Here is a 24,770-nt window from a genome sequence, read left to right on the forward strand (position 1 = left end):
ACAATGAAATTCATTTTTACATCATATTTCTAATAATAAAAACAGAATTCATTATTCTAACTAATATAATTAATTGCATCAAGAAAACATAATTTAATAAATTAATTGTTTATTATTAATAAGTGTCATGATCTGATCGAGCAGACCGAGTGATCTGAAGATCCGGCTCATGAGCCTGTTCATTTCAGTGATCTGATCCGAATGAGCCTGGTCATTCCAAAGACCCGTTCTTCCAGCTGTGGCACTGTGAGACCATACCTTCTTTCAATCAATAGGGCCACTAATACACGAGCTCCTCGTGGGTCACCTGCATGGGGTGATCGTAACCCTCGGAGAGAAATAGTGGTGATGGATGGGCCCCTCCTGCCAACTACACATAGCCGGAGTATTGGAATAGTGGAATGAGCATGCCCATGCGTTCTACCTCCGTACTCCTCTGGATTTAATTTAGTTCAGTACTTGGCAAACCTATTAAAATGACCACTGTGTTTTCAGCTTACACTCTGAGTTAAACACCTTTCAGTAGTTTAGTACAGCATACATATATTTAAATTACATTTTCAAAGCTGGATGTTGCAGGATGCAGCAAAATTAAATTGGTTTCATTAAGCCTTGATTTAACAACCTAATTAATGGCAGGCACTTAATCTTGTCTACTTACAAATAATCTTGTCTACATAATATGATGAAATTATGACACTTTATTGGTTGTGCACCATCTCGCATTATGTCAAGTGTCTTTGGAGTTAAAAGAAAGTTTAATATTAATATAATTAATTCGATAAACATTAATGTTGTATACGTTCTATATAATTTCTATTATTTTTCAGATATGTTCGGATATAAAACGACTCATTAATTCGTAATAGATAATAAAAATCAGAACATTTCCGAACTGAGGTCGCTATCAGCCGCATGTTCGGAGTTTCTCGGAACTGCTAGACTCTGATCAGCCATATGTTCTGGATTTGTCTGTACTGCTCGGTTCTGCCCCCACTCTTCCTCTCTGAGGTATATGCTCATCCCATCCAGGTGGCCCACGAGGAGCTCGTTGCCAACTACAGATAACCCGTGTACTGGAATAGTGGCATGAACAGTCCAGTTCGTACTCTTCCATACTCCATACTCTTCTGGATTTAATGTAGTTCAGTACCTGGCAAACCTATTAAAATGTATCACTTTGTTTTCAGCTTATACTCTGAGTTAAACACCTTACAGTAGTTTGGTACAGCATACATATATTTATATTACACTTTCAAGGTGAATTTTGCAGGATGTAGCATAATTAATTTTATTTCATTAAACCTTGATTTGACAACGTAATTAATAACAGGCAATTAATCTGGCAAACCTCTTAAAATGTACCATTGTGTTTTTAGCTTATACGCTGAGATGCCTTTCAGTAGTTTGGTACAGCATGAATATATTTAAATTTCATTTTCAAAACTAGATGTTGCAGGATGCAGCTAAATTAAATTCTCAAGCTATCTGCACTTTTTTTAATTTGCTTATTCAACCATATTTGATTGTAATCAATCATGCATGCACAAATTTATACTTTTCAAATTATTCGAGACTCGTGTTTTTAGCATAGTAGTTCAATAATGATCTTTAGGGACTCCAACATACAAAAACGATCTTTAAATTGAGTTTTTTATTGGATATTTTGTATTTTAAAATGCAAACCAATAAAACTGTTCTGTAACATTATAATGGGTTCATTGGATTTTCCAGCTGCCTTAATCAAAGAAATATAACTTGTAGGTTATAACACTACAAATTAGAAATTAGTCGATAATTGCCAAGTAGGCTACTATAGATCAGGTCAGCATTATACTAATTGCGTGCGCCAGACGACACATGACACGTATCAGGCTTGGTTGAAGTTGCATGCACAATTTCAAGTCTACAGCTTATTTTTCATACTCGATGTATCCTAAAAACATACAGAGAAATCTGTTGGTATAAGTTAAAACTTGATCATAATAATTTGAGATTATTAAAATACTAATACTTAACAAAGTTTTCAAAAGAAGATACCATAAGATATCAAAGAACATTATGACGTCAAAATGATGTCAATAGCGAGGTGGTGCTAATTTAGTCGCACCTATACTAGGGTAAGTTCCCCTCGACTTCGCTTGCAGTTTCTTAGGTTTTGTTCCTGATTGAGCACTTCTGGTTTGAGTGAACTATATTTCCGGTGACAATGTTGAGCCTCCATGCCACAATCAAGAAAATATGTTAAACTGTGTATATTTATGGAATTGTATTTATTTTGTTCTTAATATATTGTGTTCCATAGTCAATTTTGCCATTTTACCGATCAATAATATATATATATATATATATATATATATATATATATGTATATATATATATATATATATATATATATATGTATATATATATATATATATATATATATATATATATATATATATATATATATATATATATATTCATACTCAACTCTGAGAAGCTTACTGCTGTCAAAATACAACTAAGATAGTTTCATAACTTTCTTTAAATGTACAGTATAATAAAAATTAGACTATTTTGTATTTCATATCTGAGTTGCTAGCTGGAACCTGCACTGTGTTTACGCAATTTAGTACGCGTCGTACGTGTATGGCAACTGCTGGTTCGAGTGAATTATATTTGCGACGCAAATATTGCGTTGTTTTTGCATTGCTTCACGATCTAGAAAATATGTATCACATATCAGAGAAGCCTACTTCTGTCAAAAGACAATTAAGATGATTTGTATAACAAACTTTGCATTCAGAGTAAAAGCTAGATAGTAACTTTTATATATCTCACTTAATTTCTAAAAATGTGCAGTATAAGTAAATTAACAATGCCACTACGTGTTTGTTTCTTTATAAACTGAAAGATATTATAAATATTTTAAAACATTTAAAGCTGAGATTGGTATATTAGTTCAAAAGCACAGACCAGCGAGCTTTCATCTAGCATAGTTGTTATCGACAGCTTAGAGGGTGTATTCGGAGCCAAATTTGGGCCATCTTAATTTTTAGGACATTTTCTAAAGTAGATGAGTACTTATCTAATCGCTGAAATCTAAAAACAGCGTGAAAACGAATGGTTACCCAATTTACACACTATAAATGTAACCAAATGAAAATAGTGATTAAATAAATTTAAACAAATGGCTTTGCTGTCACGAAACAATCTACACAGAACTGTTGACTGCATTTTATAGCCTCTGTCAATTAATATTTCATAACTTTAGAGACCAAGATGGCATTTCTCGCTATTTTATAGGCCAGTGGAGCGTAGCCCAGGTTGATACTGAGGCCTTATATTCTAATATGTTTTGGGAACATAATTAATTGTTATTGTCACATTATGTCACCAGCTGTTCGATATGGCATACATGTGCTACTCTGCCATGGGCTATAATTACTCTACTCTAACTCATAGGAATTTAAGATAAATTGTTATTTCACTCCGTTATGCCTCAAATGCAATGCAGGTTCCATAGAAAGTCTTCAACATTTAATCTTTGATTGTGTGCAATATAACGACTTCAGACATGAATTGCTCACTAAACTGAAAGCGAAGAAAATAGATCCACCTTATATATTGAAAGATCTTTTAACAAGCTTTGATATGGAAATAATACTGGAAATTGTAAGTTTTCTTAAATCTATAAATAAGGTAATATAACAAAAATAAAAACACAAACTAACATAACGTCTTGAAAGTGACGTTACATACAAGAATGTTTATCGAGGTTCCATGCTCAAAGTAGGCAGAACCTGCTGAAACTCAGCAAACAAGAAGAAAGAAGAAGAAGGATTTTTTCGTGGCGTATGATATAGATTATAGGTTACCAACCAGTTACCAGTTACCACTAAATTGAGAGTCAATGAAACCCCCTCTGTTTGTTACGATATAAAATAGGTTAAAATATACAGTTCAACTATGGTCAGAAGTAGAATTACATTATATTGATCGTGATTGGTTATTTGTATAATTGTCATTTATACTGAAATTATTTATTTTTAAGTTACCATTTTGTTGCAGCAATAATTAAAGTTTAGGTTATAGTAAAATGTCTAAAGCAAACCAAGATTGTTTGTCCAAAGAAGATATTGAAGAAGAGTTAATAAACAACGATTTAATGGGTGAGTTTTCTTCATTTATAATCAGTCTTAGGTTATTGTATGGTTGAAGTGTAATAAGTGGCCACCATGATAATCAAATAATCATAGGCTAGTATTCATGATTATCTAAAACTACTGAAACCAAAATGGGGTAGAGTATTAATAAGTGGGGACACGGTTTTTATTTCGAAATAATCAAACAATATTTAACTGCTATATCCATTGATATAATCAACCAATAGTAATTTATTTGAACAATAACTAAATCATCAGATTCCCATTTGCTATCGAGTTAAATGAACAGGGGTCAACCGCCTTTAGTGCAACATAGCTGTCAGAGAGTATTAAATATTCTGCTCCTTTTGGCTTGTTATGTATGAGTCTACTGGTGCATGATTCTATTGCCATGACTTCTGCTTGGAAGACCATGGCATGTTTTCCCTGGGGTACAGCTATGTTAACTTCTGGTCCATATGTGACAAATCCTGCCCTAGAGTAAAAGCGTGATCCATCTGTATAATACTTCTGAACACTGTTAGTAGGGTAGGCCTCCACTTCATTTCTTCCCAACTTCAATAGAGACTACATATGGTTTTTCAAAGGAGTATGTCTTAACCATACTCTGTGGTACGTAGGTTATCATTTCAACCTCTGGAAATTCCTCAGTTATTATCGTGTTTCCTTCTGAGGAAGTAGGCTTAATCACCTTTTACTCAGAATGAATGTTTCATTGCACTGAATGTGCTGTCTTCTTCACCTTCTGCTCTAGAGGAGTGTAACCCAGAACCACTTCAAGTCCCAAAATTGGACAGGAGCTCATTGCCCCTGTGATGCTTACGCAAGCTAGACTTTGAAGGCTGTAGCCTCTTGGCAGCTGTTGTTTTTGTTCTACTTTCGGCCACCTCACTAAAGCAGCATATGTGACCATTGGTTTTATTATGGCTTTGTATATCCAATAAATCATGTTGGATTTCAGTTTAATTTAAATCCAGAGTCTTTTACAGGCTCCAAGGGTCTTTTTCGCTTTGGATAATACGTTGTCAATACGTGGATTCCATGTTAGCCTTTTATCTAGAACTACTCCTGTATACTTGGACTACATCAGAATGTTTTATTCTAGTATCTTCCATTGAAAATAGGTTATGCAAGCTGGCATTTTTGTTTTCTGGAAGGTTATCAATGGTTTATTTACTGGTTTTTGATGGTTTAATTTGTAGACCTTCCCTATGACACCAGTTACTTATAAAGTTTAGTGGGCTTCTTGAGTAAGGCATTCCAGCATGCCTTTATTTTTTCCCCTAGACCATGAGCACTAGATCATCAGTGTAGCATTGTAGACTTATTCCCCTTCCTTCTGCTTTTATTGTCGTCAACCACAATTAATTGCCCATAATAGGAGAGACAGAACCCTTTCCCGGGGGCATCCTTTCCTGGCCTTGATTATAGCCAATTCATCTCCTAATTTTGCTGTTACTCTCATTGTTTTTTGCTCCTAACTTTAGGAGGGCTACTATCTGACAGCATGAAAGGAACATTAAACTGTTCCAGTGCTGCCTCTATGATTTGATGTGCTATTTGGATAACCTCCTTCAACATCCATAAAGACACTGGACTAGGGCTTCCTTTTCTTTGAAGGTGTCCTCCACCCCTTCACTAAGCTGTGGAGAGCAGTGGACTTTCCTTAAACATATGTGTGTTAGTATAGACTGAGTGGGTGTACCAGTATGGTTTCGTCCTTTATATATCTATTTATTATTTTTCCATAGTTTTCACCATGAAGGAGTTTCTACATGAGTCCAGCTCCTCTTGTAGAAGGGCCGGAAAGACTCAGTCCCTAGTGATTTTAAAGGGCTTGAAGGATGTTATTGCCTATTTGATCCTCTCCACTGGATCTCTCCCCCACCAGAGAATGAAGTCCTCTTAAGAGTTGAGAGTCTGCTCGGAAAGTGCATTTCCAACAACAGTTTAAAAGTTTCCTTCTTACTCACCACTACATTACCATTAGTCTTTACTAAAGACCCCAGAGGGTTAGAGTGATCAGTTTGGGGAGTTTTATGAAGCCTAGCAGCCTCTGGTTGTCTGTTACTGTTTTTACAATAGTTTTTCAGGTTCTTTTATTTTTTCTAATTTATTTTATTCATATAGGGCATTTGGGTATAGGAACTATTCATCTGTTTTTTTGCCCATTTGAGAAGTTTTACAGTTTTGTTTTGAAGTGTTTCTAAACCTCCTTGTCCACCAAGGCACATCTTTCTTTAGCCTGATGTTTCTAAGGGGGAAATGAAATTTTTCAGATTGGCCTTTTTAATGGCTTTTTCAACCAATTGGGCCGACTTTTCTAGTTCAAACCCATTTTTTTGATAGGGTTCTATTTCCTCCAATTCTTCTACCAGGGACACATTGTATCCCCTCCAGTTAGTAGATTTAGGAACCCTGTATGTCACATTCGTCTCTACTCCCGCCTTTAGGTTAAACTTAATGAAACAATTGTCCAAAAGTGAGACATGCTATCTAGCTATATTAACACCTTTTAGGCCTTTAGATAAGTTAATGACCAAAACCTCTTGTCTAACTCTTGTAATAAAAGTGGGATTAGACCCCTATTTTCTAAAATCAAATCATTACAAAAGATAAATTGCAGGAGATCTTCACCTCTAGGGTTACTGTTGGTGATAGCCCAGTATGTTTGGTGCGCATTGCAGTCACAGCTGAGGATGAGTGCTACACCACTTTCTCCGCAGTACTGAAGTAGCCTTTGTATTTCCAATGATGGACAGTTTGTTGATGGATTAGGGAAATATGCTAAGGCAACTATTTAATCTTTGTTCCCCTTGTTATGAGGATCTTAGGTGAATTTTCTCAAACTTGTAGCTGATCCAAGGACCCTCTTTCTGAAGCTTGTTTGCTGTGAGACAGTCGATAGCTAGAGCAGCACTGACTTACCCTCATCACTCCTGTGCATCACGTTCCATTCCCCAACCGTTAGCTCTTTATTGTGCCTTTAAGAACTTCATAATCATTTTGGTGAAGTTGTTAATGCTGATGGAAAGTAAGTAGTTGCAATTCTTGCACGAGGAATTTCTCCCTCTGGCACAATCTTCAGACTCGCTCCCTCCCAAGGCTTTGAAAGTATCTTGCTTACCTCACAGCCATTCTGCTGTTTGCAATACATTGTTGGGTGGTGCTACTGGAAAACTGTTCTGTGAATGGCTGGAAGAAGAAGTTTTAAAGGCGATAAAGGAAGGTCAAAGCGATTTACTTCACTATTTACAAGTTTGTGGAGGAAGTTCAGATGTAAAATTTGCTTATCATCATTTCACTACTATTAGCCTACCTACATTATTATAGTCTAGGAGCCAAGAGCCAATTTGCATTGTATAGCCTAAGCACACAACCGGGTTTTTATTGAAATTGGTAGATGAATTTAACCCAAGAAAGAGATCGATCGTCAGCCTTCTAATTTTGATTGAGCTCAGAAAATGGGAAGGTATTGAAAGAGTTAAAAACATGAAACAATAATTTTAAAAAATATATATTTTATTACCTTAATACACTTACACCGACCATCAGACAAACTAATAATCACTATATAACCATCAGACAAGTAAGTAAAGAGGCTGAAAGTCTTCACTTTGAGGATTTTTAGAATAAACCAAAGCTAATCTAATTTAGACAGCAATTTTTAATATTTTATTAATATAAATATAGGCTACAAATTTATTTTTAATTCTTAACCAAGTAATAATTGTCACGTAATAGATAGTGGTGGTGTTGAAGATCAAGAGGATTTAGTCCACATGGATTTGGGAGAAAAAAGATACCTTCTAAGGAGTATCAAACAGTCAAAAGAAGATTTTCAAAATGAGGTAAAATACTGCATTATCAGCCAAATTAATAAGCACTTAATTATATAAGTCACTTAATGCATGTAAGTATGTGTGCCACATACTCTTAGTCAGTGCCTTAATAATTATAAATGAAGGTTTTTGTTTAACCATTTAATGTTATAAATGTCTGATCAACATATGAAGATATTTTCAATTATATGAAGTGTATACAAATGTATATACTACTTGAAGACTTTTGGCTTGAAATTATTGTTACCAGATATGAAATGATTTCTTGTTCTATGATCTCCTTTAGATTTGAGATATAAGCTCCAAAGCACATTTTTCTTGTTGCACAAAGAAGCAAAACATTATGTCTTTTATTTTGTTGATTTATATTGTAATAAGTCAGTCATATAGAGAATTTAGTGTTAACTCTTTAACTACTGAGTTCCTGGATTTGCAGTGACACCCGAGTGCCGGGATTAGTTACATAATAAGACCCTCCAGCACAGAGTATTTTTTTCCATTTATGGAGTTTGTAACATACCACGTTATTTAGTTTAAATAAAGTATGTTGACAAACATCTCAAATAATGTAAATCGAGAGTTGGTAAGGTACTATAAATAATTATTATTACCACAATCACACAACTGTCTATGAATAAACATCAGTAAACACTTAGTAAAATATCAATATAACCATTTCCAAACTCGAGTAAGATACAAAACATGTGGCGTCCAAGTAGTTTGAGTAATAACCACAAGATTACATCTCTAATTGGTCAGCCATCTTATAGACATTTCTAACATAATAGAAAACCAAGTAACATAATATAAAGCAGACACAACAAAAATATGACAGTTGATAATATGAAAAGGGGTGTACTCTGGCGTAGTGGTTGTTCATAAAACTTAAGTTGCACGATATATCTTAGGTGTGACAAATCTTTGCCACCATCTATTTTAGGATCCTTTGTTTATATTTCTCAGTCTTTTGTATGTTTCAACATAACTGTGTTCCCAATAATCTTTTTTTAACATTCTGTGGAGCTTGAAAAAATCAAATTAAGATACAATTTAATTTAGAAACAGACAACAGTTAATGGTCTAAAAGAACATGCTGTCAGCTGAGTAGCAGGTAGGAACAAAGTTTGGGATTACACTTGCAGTTTGTTATGTTTTGAACCTTTGTTACTAGGGTTATAAATTATGATTTTTAAATACTTATTATTAATGTGCACCAACTATGGAAAGGGCTGCCAAGGTGTCTGCTTTGCAAAGTACAAAAATACAACTGAAGTGGTAGTAGGATTCCAAACATGTCATTGTTATATGTTACAAAATTTATAACACAACCTTTCGAGGATAAATTTCAGTCCTTGAAACGTTGTATTGTACATTTTGTAACTTATAACGATGGCATGTGTCCAAAATCCTTTCTAACCTTGCATCGTCAATAACAAACTTCAAACAAAGAATAACTGAAGTGTAGACAAACAAGCTGCAAATAATGTTTACAAATAAATAAACATATGATAAACAAATTTAATGTTTTTATTTAGACTACACACTGTAAAAGTATGTGAGGGGTCTAAGTGTATTATCTTCTAACTGTATTGAATTTCTGGTTCTAAATACTTTGCTACATTTGCTATTAGGAATATTTCATTTGAAAAGAAAGTGATTCCCTTATTACAAATGTTTTTAAGTTTATGTAAAAAACTTATAAAAGTAAGCAAAATATTTTAGTGAAATAAAATTGTTATATCAAACTACAGTATATGACTAAATTTATCAATAAGAGTATAGCCAAATTAAAAAAAAGTTTTTATATTCAGTATATTGAGTTTAACTATATTGGATTTAACAAATTTTATATGCTGTTTTGTGAATACTTAGTTTTAATCCTTAGAGTGCTGGATATAAATTTCTTTACTTCCTCCTAACATACTTTAAAATAATATTGTTAATTTGATTAAAATTCTATTTGAACTAAGATTTCTGGAGTCATTATAGGAAGTAAAAAATAAAATAGATTTTTTAAAAGATACACTAAATATTTAAAGAAAAACGATGGAATTTGTCAATTTACTGACAAAATTAATTGTGAGTATAGAAAGAAAATGAAATTCCAATAAAAACTATCTTTCAGGAGGTTTTCTTGTGTGAATGTTTTAGGTTCCACCAAAATCTCCAAATCAGTCGTTATTGGATAAATCAAACTTTCCATCTCTTCCGGTGGTTGAAAAGAACAATACTGGTTCTTGCAATAAGCTCAAACTGCCACGGAAGGCTGGAGTGAGTCTGGCAGCGAAAGAGTCAGCTGGAGATAACAGCCCGGAAAGGACCATAAATCTAATAGATGATGAGCCAGAACTAGCGAGGTTTACATTGCCGTTTCTTGTAAATGACGGAGCCCCCCCATTACCTCCCTTGGACCGCCCTCTGAGACATATTAAAAACCCTTACTATGTAATGAAAGATGAGGTCCCAGCAGTCGCACTCAAGCGTATGCTAGCCCATCATGATCGCTGGAAGCAGCAGTACCAGGCTGAGATCAACCGGCTAGAGTCCCATGCGCTTGGAGAGGATGGAGAGGAAAGTGAACAGGATGGAGAGGAAAGTGAATCGAGAAATTCTGCAAGAAGCTCTCCGAAGGTTGAAGATAAGGAAAATGATCCATACGACTTCAATCCTGAATCTCCCATTCATATTACATCCAAGGTAAACAAAATGTGATGTATATCTTTATTCTTTAGAGTACATAAAAAATAGCTTAACTGTTGATACTTAAAAATAAAAATAAAGTTATCAGGAAGAGCATGGCCCAATTTACACTTTATACAGTTGATTTAAACAACAAAAGTAATTTATTAGAACTACATACAATAACTATAATTTGTGGTAAAAGCTAAACAAATTAGAGTAGAAGGAAAGTAATTGTAAATTAAACAAAATATCAACTTATAGAAACATATATTTTTCTTAGTTTCTAATTTATGAAGTGCAGTTGGTAGAATTAAGTAGTTCGCTAACAGTTGAAGAAAGACAAAATTAAATAATCAAAAAATCAAAGCTGAAATAAAGATTTGCTAGTTGACATTCAGTGAGAATCTACTCTGTTGGCAAGTACATTTCCCTGGATTGGTTGATAATAATTATGCACCAAGAAGACCTGGGTGCAAAAACCAGATAGCTCCACTTTTTTTCGTTATAGACTTTTTCATGACGTCAGATTTAGAAAAAAATACTCTACAGTTTGGTGCAACAATCAGACAGCTCCTAGCAACAGTAATGGTATTATAGATGGAAAGGAGCTGTCTGGTAGTTTCATGCTTTGTAAAACAGTGCAAGAACCAAATAGCTCCAGGAGCTGTCTTGTTCTTGCCGCTGTGTCGAGTTTCATGCTTCATAAGTCAGTGCAAGAGTCAGATTGCTCCAGGAGCTGTACTGTTGTTGCACCAAATTGATATAGTTCGTCTTTTTGCCGCTAGATTGCAAGTGGTATCTTTACCTGGACCAGACAAAAGGTTGTATTGTAGACCTTTGGGACTAAATCCAAAAAAACTAAAAGACGTTAAAGATCTTGCAGAAACATATGAGCCTCCGGAATGTCTTTGGTTTTATAATAGTGTTACTGAACGAGTAAAGAAAGTATAGGGTGTTGAAGAGGACACCCTAACTAAGTGTGGTTAACTCACTGATAAAAACTATCAGTGTTTAATTTTTAATTTTGAAAATTGTTTAAATGTATGAATACATTAGGATTACGTGTATAATGAATTAATGTTTTATTTTGTCCCTTTAACATTACTAAATACCATGTGACAGAGCCTTATACGTGAATTGGATTGGCTCTGTGTGCAACAACCAGGCAGCTCCAATTACAGATCTCAGGTGCAAAAACCAGACAGCTCCATTTGCTTATTAGGTAGCTCCACTTATATATATATATATATATTTGTTTAATCCAAACCAAAATTTTATCATATAAAGTTTGGAAGTATTAAAGGATGGTTTTGCCTATATCATCAATTATTTTTATTAATTTTCACACATGAGAAGTATTTTTAAACAGTTTTTTGTTCGTCCTGACAATTTAAAAAAAGTGGTTTTTGCACCTAGGTCTTCAATTGTTAAAATCTGGGTTTAATGATAAGACAATTTAAAAACAATGTGTTTGTGAAAATGTGTGAATGTGACTTATAGGTTAATCTATGTATGAATGTCACCATACACTAATATCTGTGTCAACAGTAAACTAGAAATTATCCTTCCTCAGTGTGTGTTATAATGATATCAAGGGGATCTTCTTAAATTTTCAGGAAAATACCGCTTGTTTGCAACTTTTGCTATCTGTTTTATTTCCTTGATGAAGCGTTACAATTTCTAATGTAAACTCATACTAGTACGTTTGTAATGTAGAAGTACACTGGCCCTAGGAAAAGAGAGACTAATAAAGACTCAGATGTCACTCTTCAGCCTAACAATCGCAATCTTCAACCAAACAGTCGCACCCTTCAGCGGAAGGCCAGCAGGGATTCGGACTGTGAAGAAATTGAACCCTTACTTAAACCTGAGGATCCTAAAGTAAGTTATGACGTTCAGTTGTAGGCTACACTTATATAAACATATTTTATTTCTAAGGCTCTATTATATTTTAACCTTTCTTCTGGCTCTGTCTTCTCATTGAAAAGCCATTTTGAGCACTGTGTAAGATTGTTATACCAAATTAGAAACCAAATTAATATTTTATTTATTTTAGGGTGGCCACCTAACCGGGAAAACCAGGAATAAGCCGGGAACCTTCCTGTAGAACCGGAAAGATATCAAAAACAATTTTTCTGTTCAAGAACTTATGAAATCAGGAAATAATATAACCCCTCCTTGAATAAGGACTTGATTAATCTCAAAACCTTGTATTTTACGTGATGTGATTTATGAAACTGTGAATAAAGATAGCTATATGTTCACAAGCTTGATTTGATGCCGGTTGTCTGCACTAGTGTAGTTGGTTAGTTCTACCGCTGTCTCATGACAAGCCCTCAATCATGTAACAATCCATTGGACAATTAAAGTCTGTTAACTGATCGTCTCGGGACTCGGCCATTGTATAAGCCTCTATATATAGGCCTAAAATTACAGTGTTCATCCTATAAATAGGCTTAGAGTTTGGTTAGTGAATATTATCATGTGTTTGAGGGTTTAATAAGAGGTGCAACCTAAGTTTTTTGAGTACTTCAGAATGTCAGTTGGATTTATACCAGACCTGATAAAATATTTTTTGGAAAAGAAACTAGTGGAAATATGACAACAAGCCAAGAAGGGAGCGTTTGTCTCCGACATGATGCACAAAAATTATAGAATGAACTGAGGGCTGAACGACAGGAGAAAAATGTAATGTTTGGAATTGGTTGGGGATCAGGGGTAGCATTGTTTGGTAGCGCCATGCTGCTTACGTTTGTTATGGCCTGTGTTGTTCTCTGTATGTGCAATACAAACATTAAATTTTAAGTGGTCGCTGTAACGCTTACAGCCCATATCGTACATCCAAACCTCACTGAAGTAACTGTGTATACTCTGGCATAAAGTTTAGCAAGTTTTGTGACTGACAGTAACAATTTACTATAGACGGGTGCAAGAGCTCCTGCAACCACTGCTGTAACCAGTGTCGACATTTGTTTGTAAGAACTGGAGAGCAGTGTCAGTCATTAAAATTTCATGTAATGCTGAGGCATCATTGCCATGAATGGACAGACTTCATACGGACAACAACCAGCGATGCTTCTGCAACAAGTACTTGTGACAGTTCTTACTAGTAAAATTGCTTATTTTGTCCAAATGGCGTGACAGTAGTTGCATAAATTATCTTGCAACTTTACTTGCTGGTCTAAACTTAATATTATCTGCAGACAACAGCATGTGGAATCTACCATACACGTTAGTTTTCACGTTAGTCACAGTGACAATGGCTGGACGACGCCTGGTTGAAATACCATCACTTCTCCGATGAACTATTCATCTGAATAACTTCCCCGCATATGGTCGGACAGTATTTAAACTAATCAAACCAAAAATACAATGTACATGTGGAGACGTATATAATGTTGTTTCTTAGTCCATGAGTGTAATCTAATGAACACGTGACTTCAACCAAAGCATTCTTTTATTCTGTAGTTGTGTTGTCTTGATGGGGTGATTATGTTCTTGTATTATCTTAAAGGACAAACCCAAAATATAAGGCTGTAATTAATAACATTAATTGAGCTGGTATTCGGGGGGGCAACTATGGATGGTTAAGTTCTATACTTGTGTCTACTTATTCTACAGATCGAGAATTAACTGCACTTCGGTAATTTCTGTAGCAGATAACTTTCTGATGCATTCTTCATATATTGGCCGCCAGAGGAATGTATTCGGAACTACTGTACTTTCTTGAGACTGTAACCAGGGATACCACCAACGATGACCTTGAATAACGTTAATTATGCATGTGTTTCGGGCTCCGGGAAAACATGTATGGATAATGTGTGATTTTTTTATAATGCCCTTGGAATTTTTAGTGAGGATGGATCAATCCGAATACTTGATACCATGCCTCTTTTCACTCAAATTCAATACCAACATAAGTGCTTCGTGGATGACAGCTGACTAGTAGTATGCAAATTACCGATTACTAACATGTTTCTTTTCTTACTTTCTGTATACACAAATTTAGATGGATTACCAAAATAACAATTTTTTTTAGTAAAAAAAATTATATTTTATTTATAGTTAGTATATTTTATTTTTATTCTGGCACATTGTCATGAGTCTGCTGCATCTATTCATGGACAACTTATCAACAGTATGCAGATTACAGATTGCTTAAACGTGTTTTTGTTGTTGTTTATGAATAAAAACTATTTAGAAACATACAGTAACTAAATAATATGTGTATAAATAATATTTTTTTTTAAAGTTTGCATTTTCTAAGTCTGTATTTATTACCAAAAGCTGAATGTTAGCTGCTCAGTGGTAGACAGATGATCAATAATTTTAATTTTATTTATATGTTGGTCTTTTTGTAGTTGTAAATAAATAGATTCTCTATAAATATACATCTCTACATTTTTACGTAGATGTATATATTCTGGAAGGTCATTTTATAAGCTAACATTTCTGTTATTTAAAAGGAGAAGGTAGAAAATATGACTTGTAGTTTTAAAAATATACTTATTTCCCTGTATACCTGCGAATTGCTTTGAAGTAGCATGGCATTCTTAGGTTTGTTTTTCCCAAACGGTCAAGTTCAAAGTAGAGTTCAGATGGAAGTTTTTGGTCTATTTGTTGCTTGTACCAAACCGACCTTGTGTACCAGCAAAACAGTGACCTCATACTGAAAGTTCATGCACCGCAGGCCTCTGACCCACAATGCTTGACTGCAGTCTGCCTCACGGTAGAGCTGTGTTGGTGATATTTGTTTCTCTTTATTTTTCCAAATTGAATACATGTATTTTCCAAACATTACAGAAAGTGCATTTAAATGAATATACACAATGTTATGTTGAAACATTGAAAGACACAGAAATAAAACTAAGAACTTAAAATACATGGTAGCGATGAATCATCACCGAATTTTTTGCTAATCGCTAGCGACAAAATTTGCTAGACCACACAGCTTCGTTGCATTTCCTGGAAATATAGCAAGATGGTGAAAACCGGGAATTTAAAAAGAGGTTTTGAGTGGCCACCCTGTTATTTATATATACTGTTAGTTTTTCTAGTTTGTAGGCAAATTAATAAAGGGATATTGGTTTAAAAATGCATTAACTTTGTGAAAATAAAAAGATAAGTAATCACTTGTTAGTAAATTTTGTTGTGATTGAAAAATACATTGTCAAATTTGTATCTTTATATAGAACCTATAAGTTGTGTAATTGAAGACAATTATATAATGTCATAACAATTACTACTTTTGAACAAAATAGAAACTGAAACAGACTATAAATTATATTAAACAAGGTTTTTTGTGATATGTACAGTGGTATTTTATTCTAATCTAAATGATTATTGGGTTTTTGTACTATTAAACATATACTACAGGAATCCTCTGCATGTCCAAACCATTGATTTAAGTAAAAGACAAAAAACATGAAAAAATCAAATGGAGCCAAAGTGAAATAACAAAAAAAAACCTTGCAACAGGTTATAATCAGTAAAGAAAATTAAACAAGATATCTAAGTTATAAATGTACATTACAAAATATTCAGAATTTTTCTGGGAATATAAAGATGTTACACAATAAAAAAAGTGAGTAACTGAATACTGCAGCATAGTACGAGTTAAGACAGATTTGTGTTTGATACAGTTATATGATGTTTCAACAAATCCTGATATCATTAAACCACATAAAATTGTATGTTTTTCAATAAAAAGATCTTATTGTTATTTTTAATGCTGTGTAGTATCAATTAATTTATGTACTGAAACCATTCCTAATGAACCTTTCTGTGATGAAATGATAAGATTTTTATTGTTTTATTTCAAAAAGTACAGTAAAAGGTTCCTTTGATATTAAAGTTCCTTCCAAGTGGCAATGGACTGAAAAAATGAAAATTTTAGCATTAATTCTTTCTTTGAAATCTTAAACTAACAGTTAGTTTATGATTGTTTTTTGCAAGTTACCTTTTGGTGCTGTGCACTTATTATTAGATTAATAGATATTTATATTATACACTAAAGAAAGTGTTGTCTAATACAAATCTTCGCTTATCTTTCCCTAAGCAAAAAACATCTAAACAAAACATTAATTTGTTTAGATGTAATTATGATCAGAGAGAATTAAATATCAAGTTGCAGACATTATATTTTACATGGAAACATGCAACACCGTACTAGTCTGGTTCTAATGTGATACAGTTAAACAAGTCATAATTTTCTCTTTCATATTTACAGATAAGTGATTGGATCCCAACGACTCGTACAAGAGGTAAACGGAACAGAAAGCAGATGTCAAATATTGAGAAGAATCAGACGGAAAGCTCCACAAATGTGGAGTTTGACTTTGATAAAAAATGGGATCCCAGATCATCTGCATGGCACGGCAGTCAGACTCCAGGCTCCAGTTCTCTCAACAATCAAACACCTAACAGAAGATCACTGCCTGGCACACCTATGGTCAGTATTGTTTTCTATCATTTCAGATTTTCTTCAGCACATTATCAACTGTAAAAAAATAATTCGGAAAAAAGTGAGAATAGGTCATACTTCTAGAACACTGACAACTCTGTAATCCCTTTTACTTGATTTCGTTATTGGATATAAGTGTTATATGTAAGATTGTGGCTGTATGCAACTCGATGACGTATGTCGGAGTTTGGGATTGTGGGTCAGTAAATATAGGCCTAGCCCAATGTAGTTGATGACATCAGATGAAGGTCAAGCCTCTCACTGTTATGTACCCAGTGTCAATAATCTACTATACTCATCACTGATGTACACTTCAGGATCAAAATTCTATCATGTTTAATTTAAATTTGACTTTATATAAATACATGGTTTCTTGAGCTTTATTGTTTTTACTATTTCCCCGCATCGCCACTCAACACTAAAGAATGTTCATGCACAGTATTTGATTTACTGTATATTGTTTCACTTCAAATGACTGATGAAATATATTAAAACATTTCACAGTAGCATCAGCTTCTTCCACTAAGAAAACCAAGAGATGAAAAGTGACAAGATTGCCAGTGGAACACAAACATGGTCAACAGGAACGGAAGTCTTAACTTAAAGTCTTGGATCCAATTTACTGTGCTTGAATTTAATATTTAGTTATTACTGTTTATTTAACATGAATTTCTTTTGTCATTATTACAGTTACAGTAAACTCCCACTTAACTGTATATATGTTGTTTCATCTTGTTTCAAAATTCAAACCTGTATGTCAATTTATCATCATTAAAGTTCACATTTGTATCATACTGAGTCCCTATTAACCGAGGCCTTTGAAGATAAAATTTTTTCTATAGACCAAGCAGTAGCAGTACAATAATAAGATAATGCATGTGACTAGTGGCTATATTGACCTGTGATTCATGTATTCTGGCTGTTGCTAGGTCGAGTAGTGAATTCTTAGAATACGCATCCTTTGGGGACGTAACATCTGCTGATTTATTATAGGTCGCCTGACATTTGTTTGAAGGCTAGTCTGAATGTAGCCTACAGGAATGAACTTTCACTGAGTGACACTGCAACGTTGCCATACTTCTAGAATGTTACAGACATTTCTACTGGTAGTCAGTCGCACAAGTTATTTAGACATGTTCGTTTCGTTTGTTATTTTTGTGACTGTGGTTTAACCGTGTTTTTAGCTATGGAAAGTGTATAGTGTTACAGCATGAGTGGAAAACAAAAAAGGTGTATGATTTCTCTGGAAGAAAAAAAAATGAAAGCATTGAAATAGTTAGACAATGGTGAGACAATTACAATGGTGGCTGCAGATATAGAAGTTGGTGAAGTGACTGTTGGATATAAGAGTCAGAACTGACAAAACATTGAGAAATTGTTCTATAAAAGTGTGAGTGGGGGTAGCGGTTTATTGGGGAAAACAATGAAGAAAGGCGAATATGAGCTGACATCAGAAGCCTTGTTTTTATGGTTTTCTCAAATGCGGAATTTAGGGAGCCCTCTAACCAGCGTAATATTACAAGCGAAGGCAATAGAATTTCATAACAAGTTTAAGGATAGCAATTACTATTTTACAGCCAGCAATCCATCCAGTGTTGGACAGGTGGAGAAAACGGCATGGTATTGGACAGCTGAATATTGTTGGTGAAAAATTATCACACACAAACTCAAAAGTTATAAAGTAAACTAAAGTCAGTGATACAGTGTGCAGGGATGATTGTTGAGTGAAGAGAGCAGAGCACATAATAACATTGAACAAAGAGCATATCAGCCAAGGAATCAATATCACGGACAAAATCAACATTATAATGCTCGAAAGCCACCTTCTAGTACCGGCAACGACCGCAGCGAAGACTTTCCAGCGGCGGGAAACGGCTGTGCGCTGTAGAACGGGACCGAGGAATCATAGCACCAGGAATAAAATACGAAACTACAGCGCTAGAAAATAACTACCTCAGATATTTAAATCAGAATTATTCTTCAAACTATAACCCTAGTAGTGAATTTCAAGTTAACAACATAATATGTCATAAAGATTTCCTTTTTGAAGAAAAAATAGAACATCCACTAATAACTAATCCTATACAAATAAGATGTCCAGAAATTAACATCAAAATTAATAATGTAGAAATGCCTTAATTGATTCCGGATCATCTATTACTTGTTTGTCAGAGTCTTGGTTTAAAGATAACCAACAATCATTAAAGCCATTTGAAGAACTGCCTCTAGCCAATACTACCATTAAAACTGCTATTGGGAACATTTCAAAACGAATCAACAGAGTCATATATGTACCTGTCACGGTAGCTGACGAGACTACTCACATACAATTCCTTATAGTACCGCATCTTTTCAAACCAGTGATTTTAGGAATGGATATGCTAGTATTATGGAAAGCAGAGCTAAACTTTAATAATAATACAATAAATATGAAAGTAAACAATACAAATGTTATAATGAAGTTTGTAATGGCAATAAATGAAGGGCACTTATGTGAAATCACCACTCAACAAGGCGTTATACTTAGGGAAGATTTTAATGACTCAATGTCAACATTTAATGAGTATGGCACTATAAAACAATGGGAAAACAAGATTAATAATGAGAATAATGCTTACATTGATGCACAACACAATATATCATCCAAAGATAATATGTCGGTGGAAGATATAATGAAAACTCTAATCCCTAATAACTACATAAATGAAGAACAAAAACAATGTTTGATCAATCTACTATACTGATATAGGGACGTTTCCTCAGACAAACCCGGATGTTGCACTAAATATGAACTTATCATATCTCCGCTTTGAAACCATATAAAAACTCGGTCAACAACGCTACAGAAGATACTGAAGTTGTCGCGTTGGGACCTGTGTGAAAGTAATACTATTTCCCCAAATAAACAGTGTAACTATACACCCAGTGACATAGACCCTTTTACTCAATACTATATACACATTTTCCTATTAGGAGGGGGTAATGATTTGTGAGTGCAAAGTTTACCGCTCTTCGGTACACAATTCATTTAATGTGTATTTCCAAAAATAAAACTGTGTCCTTTGACATTGAGTAAATATTTGCCATTGATCTAATGTTTTGCTATTGTTCGTTTATTGTATACTAAAAAACTTGTAACTTTGTTCGTTGGCTTTGCTTAAATACTACCTAACCTGTATTTCCAAAAATAAAACTATGTCCTTTGACATTGAGTAAATATTTGCCATTGATCTAATGTTTCGCTATTGTTCGTTTATTGTATACTAAAAAACTTATAACTTTGTTCGTTGGCTTTGCTTAAATACTACCTAACCCTAATTTTAATTTTGTTCTCCTTTTTCCCTATTGTTTGTTTGTTAATTCAATTTATTAAATAATATGTAAGATCATCAATTAATTCACTCATTTAATGTGGTTCATCCTTCACTTTAAGTATCACACATCTATATGTATAATTTGCTATTCATTCGTCATTCTATCGAAACCACGTTCATTTATTTCACATGATTTCTGAGGGGATATTGTAATGACTCATTTCATACACCCATCTCACATTCATTTCAATACTTAATTTAATTTAGAAATTTACTAGTAATAATAATTAAATAATTAAGGAATAATTATTTATAAATTGTCTCAAATTTTAATACAAAGAATAATAAATACAAAATTAATCAAAATTCACCTTATTACATATAAAACTCAAAAGTTATAAAGTAAACTAAAGTCAGTGATACAGTGTGCAGGGATGATTGTTGAGTGAAGAGAGCAGAGGTTTAAAAGTTTAGAGGAGAGAGGGATATAGAAGAAGTGAAGCAAGATTATTATTTTTAATAAAGAAACTGGTTACATTTTATTCAGCAGTATTTGATTCAAAAGAAAAGTTAATTTATTAAATTCATATTATCACTGAAGTACAGAGAAGCAGAAGACAGACATTGGGTGAGAAAATTCCTTTTAAATTTAACAGTGATCCATTGGAAGAACATAAAACCCAGGAACATTCGATTTGGCTAACAATTCAAAATTAATATAATTAAAATTTAACAAAATTATTTTTCAAATTACAATATCTTTCATTAAAAACAATACCTAATATTTCTATTTCATTAAGCCAGCACGACCACCCTGCCCTAAAATTTAAGAGCTGTATTTAAAAAAATTTACCATTATTGTATCCTCCATCTTGTTTCAAAATTCAAACCTGTATGTCAATTTTTCATCATTAAAGTTATTTATTATTTCTAGCTATAATCATCCGAATACAAATTAAGTTTAACCATTTATTTAAAGTGTATAGTAGTAGTATATTACAAACTGCAATGAGACTGGGCTCAATATTCGTATGCTGTCAACTAAAACTGAGGCAGCTAAATCTGAAAAATCCACTCCAGGACTTAAGAAGAGCAAAGAGTGTGTTAAAATATTAGCATGCTCCAATTCTTCAGGAACAAATAAACTGAGACCTCTACTGATTGGTAAGTGGCCATAAACCTAGGGCTTTTAAACAAATCAATGTTTACTGTTTGCTCACCATTTACCAAAACAGAAAAACTGCATGGATGAACAGCCAGATTTTTAGAGAATGGTTTTTAAAGGGTTTGTCCCTATTGTCGAGGTATTTTAAAAAACAGACGGGCTTTTTACTTGTGATATCAGTCATGTTTTACCACCTAATGTGACCATGCTACTACAGCCCCAATCAGTACTTGGACCATGAAAAAAACTACACGTAGACTTCTTCAGACGCTTATTCTATGTCTAGACGATGGGTTGAGTGTTACAAAATCTTTGAAAAAATAACAATCAATGATGCAGTTTTTTTGATCGCAATGGAATGGGATAAAGTTAACAATTCAAACACTTCAAAAATCATGGAGAAAACGTTTTAAGTTGCCAAAGCATAAAGAAAATGTATCAGCAGAGGACAATGAAAGCCGTATTTGGATTAGCGCAACTAGCTAATCAGCTTCCTTGTGATCATCAAATAGAAAATGAAGATATCCAAGTGTGATGCTATGAAGATGTTTAAATGGAACTTAGTGATGACACAGTTGTGCACATTGTGAACAATCCACAAGAACCTGACACATATGATGTTACCCCTAAAGTGTCTACATTGAACAGCAAGAGGAGCCCACACCACTTGACCTCCTAACATTGCAATGGTGGCATTACACCACGGTGACCAAAAGGGGAAAGAGGTTACTACAAAGACTTTTTACAATATGAAGTTTTTCAGCTAAAATTTCTAATAACATAAATGGTGTTCAATGTGGCCTATTAAACAATGTTATCAGCACATTTTAAGTCCATTGACAAAAAAACATAAATGTTTCTTTCTAAACTGGCACCTTCCTATCCACACTCAAATTGCCCATTTTCAAAAGAGGCGATCCAAAGATAGGTGGTAACTATTTTAATTTTACCTGTTTTTAGCAAAATGTTTGAAAAAACTGTTCCTGGATCCACTTGTTAATTTTCTCGAAAAACACAAAATTTTGTGGGATCAACAATTTGGTTTCAAACCAGGAAAGTCAACTGTTGGAGCAATCACACAACTTGTAGATTTTATTGTAGAAAACTTTGAGACTTCTTAAATGACACTCGTGTCTTTCTTGATCTCTCAAAAGCATTTAATATAACTGTTAATCAGAATATATTGCTACACAAGCTGGAAGGCTGGGGTGTATGGGGGATAGCATACCAGTGGTTCCATTCATACTTAAGCAGCAGAAGTCAGTTTGTTCAGGTCCAGAATGCAGTGTAAAATAGTATTAGGATATACCAAGGAATCCCACAGGGATCCATCTGTGGTCCTGCTCTTTTCTTGATTTATGTGAATAACAGCAAAAACACTAAGGCTTGATATATGCATCAGCCAGTAGATATGCAAAAGACACGACTCTTATGTTTCTGAGCTGAATCTCTGACTTCAATTCCTCTGTTAAAAATGTCCTGGTAAATAATTTCAAAACTAATCATGAAAAGAAAAATTACAACTTCTTTATATGTGGGTTCAATATTTATGAAGCACCAACAGTGATGGTGGATAACATTGTTCTGGAGGAAACTGATTCTGCTAAACTTCTAGGAATACATCTAGATAAAGGGTTAACCTGGAAAGATCAAATTGTAAGTGTGTGTGCTGAAGTGGCGTCTGGAATTTTTGTCCTTCAAAATGTATCAAAGCTTCAATGTATGTCTGATGTTTTAATGATGGCTTGCTACGGATTAATATTTCCATACCTGTTCTATGGAATTTCTGTGGGCAATTGTGCTATATTAAACTTTGAGAGTATTCAGACTGCAAAAAAAAAACCGTTTCGATCATTGCAAAATTGAACAACAGAGTCATGTCTAAGTGCCTTCAGGGAGCTCAACTTGCTAACTCTACTCGTATTTTTGTATCTGTATATTTTAGAGACTTCATTTTAGACACACTTTCGAGCCTGACAGCATAGAACAGCAGCATTTGAACGCCTCCATTCTCAAGCTGGGATCACTAAATTTAGAAACCAATCCAAACAAATTTTAAACATTACCTTGTGCTTTTTACTCAATTGGTGAGTTGGAGCACACTTGGGATTGATATTCAGGGCAGTGTTGCAATCCTTTGGGTTGATCCACAAATTTTCTTTGTATGTGTATAAATGTATGCCTGCATGCAACAGAATGGAAAGTCGAGAGAATGGATTGTTTTTAAAATAAATACTATGAAAAATTGATATTATTATTGACTATATTGCAGTACAATGTAATATATATTGTAAACACAATAAATGTATTCTATTTTTGTTAAGTTATATTTGCAAATAAATTGTATATATGTTTCTTTAATACAATAAATTGTACTGGGGTTAAGAGGAAGAGAGAACTCATAATTATAAATTCACCTGTAACTAAGCCAAGTTTCATTCCATTACTAACTCTGTCTAGATGCAATCTTATCTGAAAGTGGAATCATACACCTCCAAAAACAAAAAAAAAAAAAACCTTAACACCGTCTTTGAAAAATGAATTGTATTTAAGTTTCATGAGATATTATTTTGATTTAATGTTTATGAATGCAATTTTTAAAGTAATTTTTTGTGTATTATAAAATTGGTAATTTTTCAGGTTGAGGAAGAAAAAGTACAATGTCCTATCTGTCAGCGAAACTTTGCACAATCTAAGGTTGAGGTAAGTGTACTGCCCAAACATTAAAATATTCATTAAAATTTTTACTGCCTACAGTATTTTCAGGCAAATTGTGTTACTTGTTTTTTCCATTTATAAAAAAGAAAAACTTTAACTGTCAGGAAGTAGCGCCTTCAGTTTAAATATTATACATGTATGAGATTTATCTTGTTGTGAAGCTTGTTTCTTCCTCTTTATAGACACACAATCAAAAACATTTTATTAAAAAATTTTAAACTGTAAATATCATTGTACAATTTTGAAAACGCACAATATGTACATGATTGTTTTAGCCAAAATGGAATCTACTGTTAGATTTTTCTGTAAAGCATGAATTTTGAATAAGAAGAATTATTATGTCAAACACCTTAAAATGAAATACTTTCACTTTAATGAGAAAACAGTGATGACTTTCTTTACTTGTTCATAATTTGAACCAGATTTATTTTCTATCAC

General features: G+C 33.6%; 1 protein-coding gene across 2 annotated transcripts in view; it reads left to right on the top strand.

The window, feature by feature from the left end:
- The first annotated feature begins 3,861 nt into the window (after window positions 1-3,861).
- LOC124363519 overlaps window positions 3,862-24,770 on the top strand; it is a 41,710-nt gene continuing 20,801 nt past the window's right edge. The window contains exons 1-7 of one of the 2 annotated variants that reach the window (XM_046818768.1): window positions 3,867-3,930; window positions 4,054-4,154; window positions 7,893-7,999; window positions 10,142-10,687; window positions 12,389-12,553; window positions 16,902-17,123; window positions 24,255-24,317. In XM_046818768.1, coding sequence (XP_046674724.1) covers window positions 4,082-4,154; window positions 7,893-7,999; window positions 10,142-10,687; window positions 12,389-12,553; window positions 16,902-17,123; window positions 24,255-24,317 — 1,176 coding nt within the window. In that variant the 5' untranslated portion in view covers window positions 3,867-3,930; window positions 4,054-4,081. Of the gene's footprint in view, window positions 4,155-7,892; window positions 8,000-10,141; window positions 10,688-12,388; window positions 12,554-16,901; window positions 17,124-24,254; window positions 24,318-24,770 lie in introns of both variants that reach the window. The other variant, XM_046818773.1, reaches the window with a different exon arrangement.

The sequence above is a fragment of the Homalodisca vitripennis genome, chromosome 1 (genome assembly GCF_021130785.1).
Source record: "Homalodisca vitripennis isolate AUS2020 chromosome 1, UT_GWSS_2.1, whole genome shotgun sequence".
In the NCBI taxonomy this organism is placed as follows: domain Eukaryota; kingdom Metazoa; phylum Arthropoda; class Insecta; order Hemiptera; family Cicadellidae; genus Homalodisca; species Homalodisca vitripennis.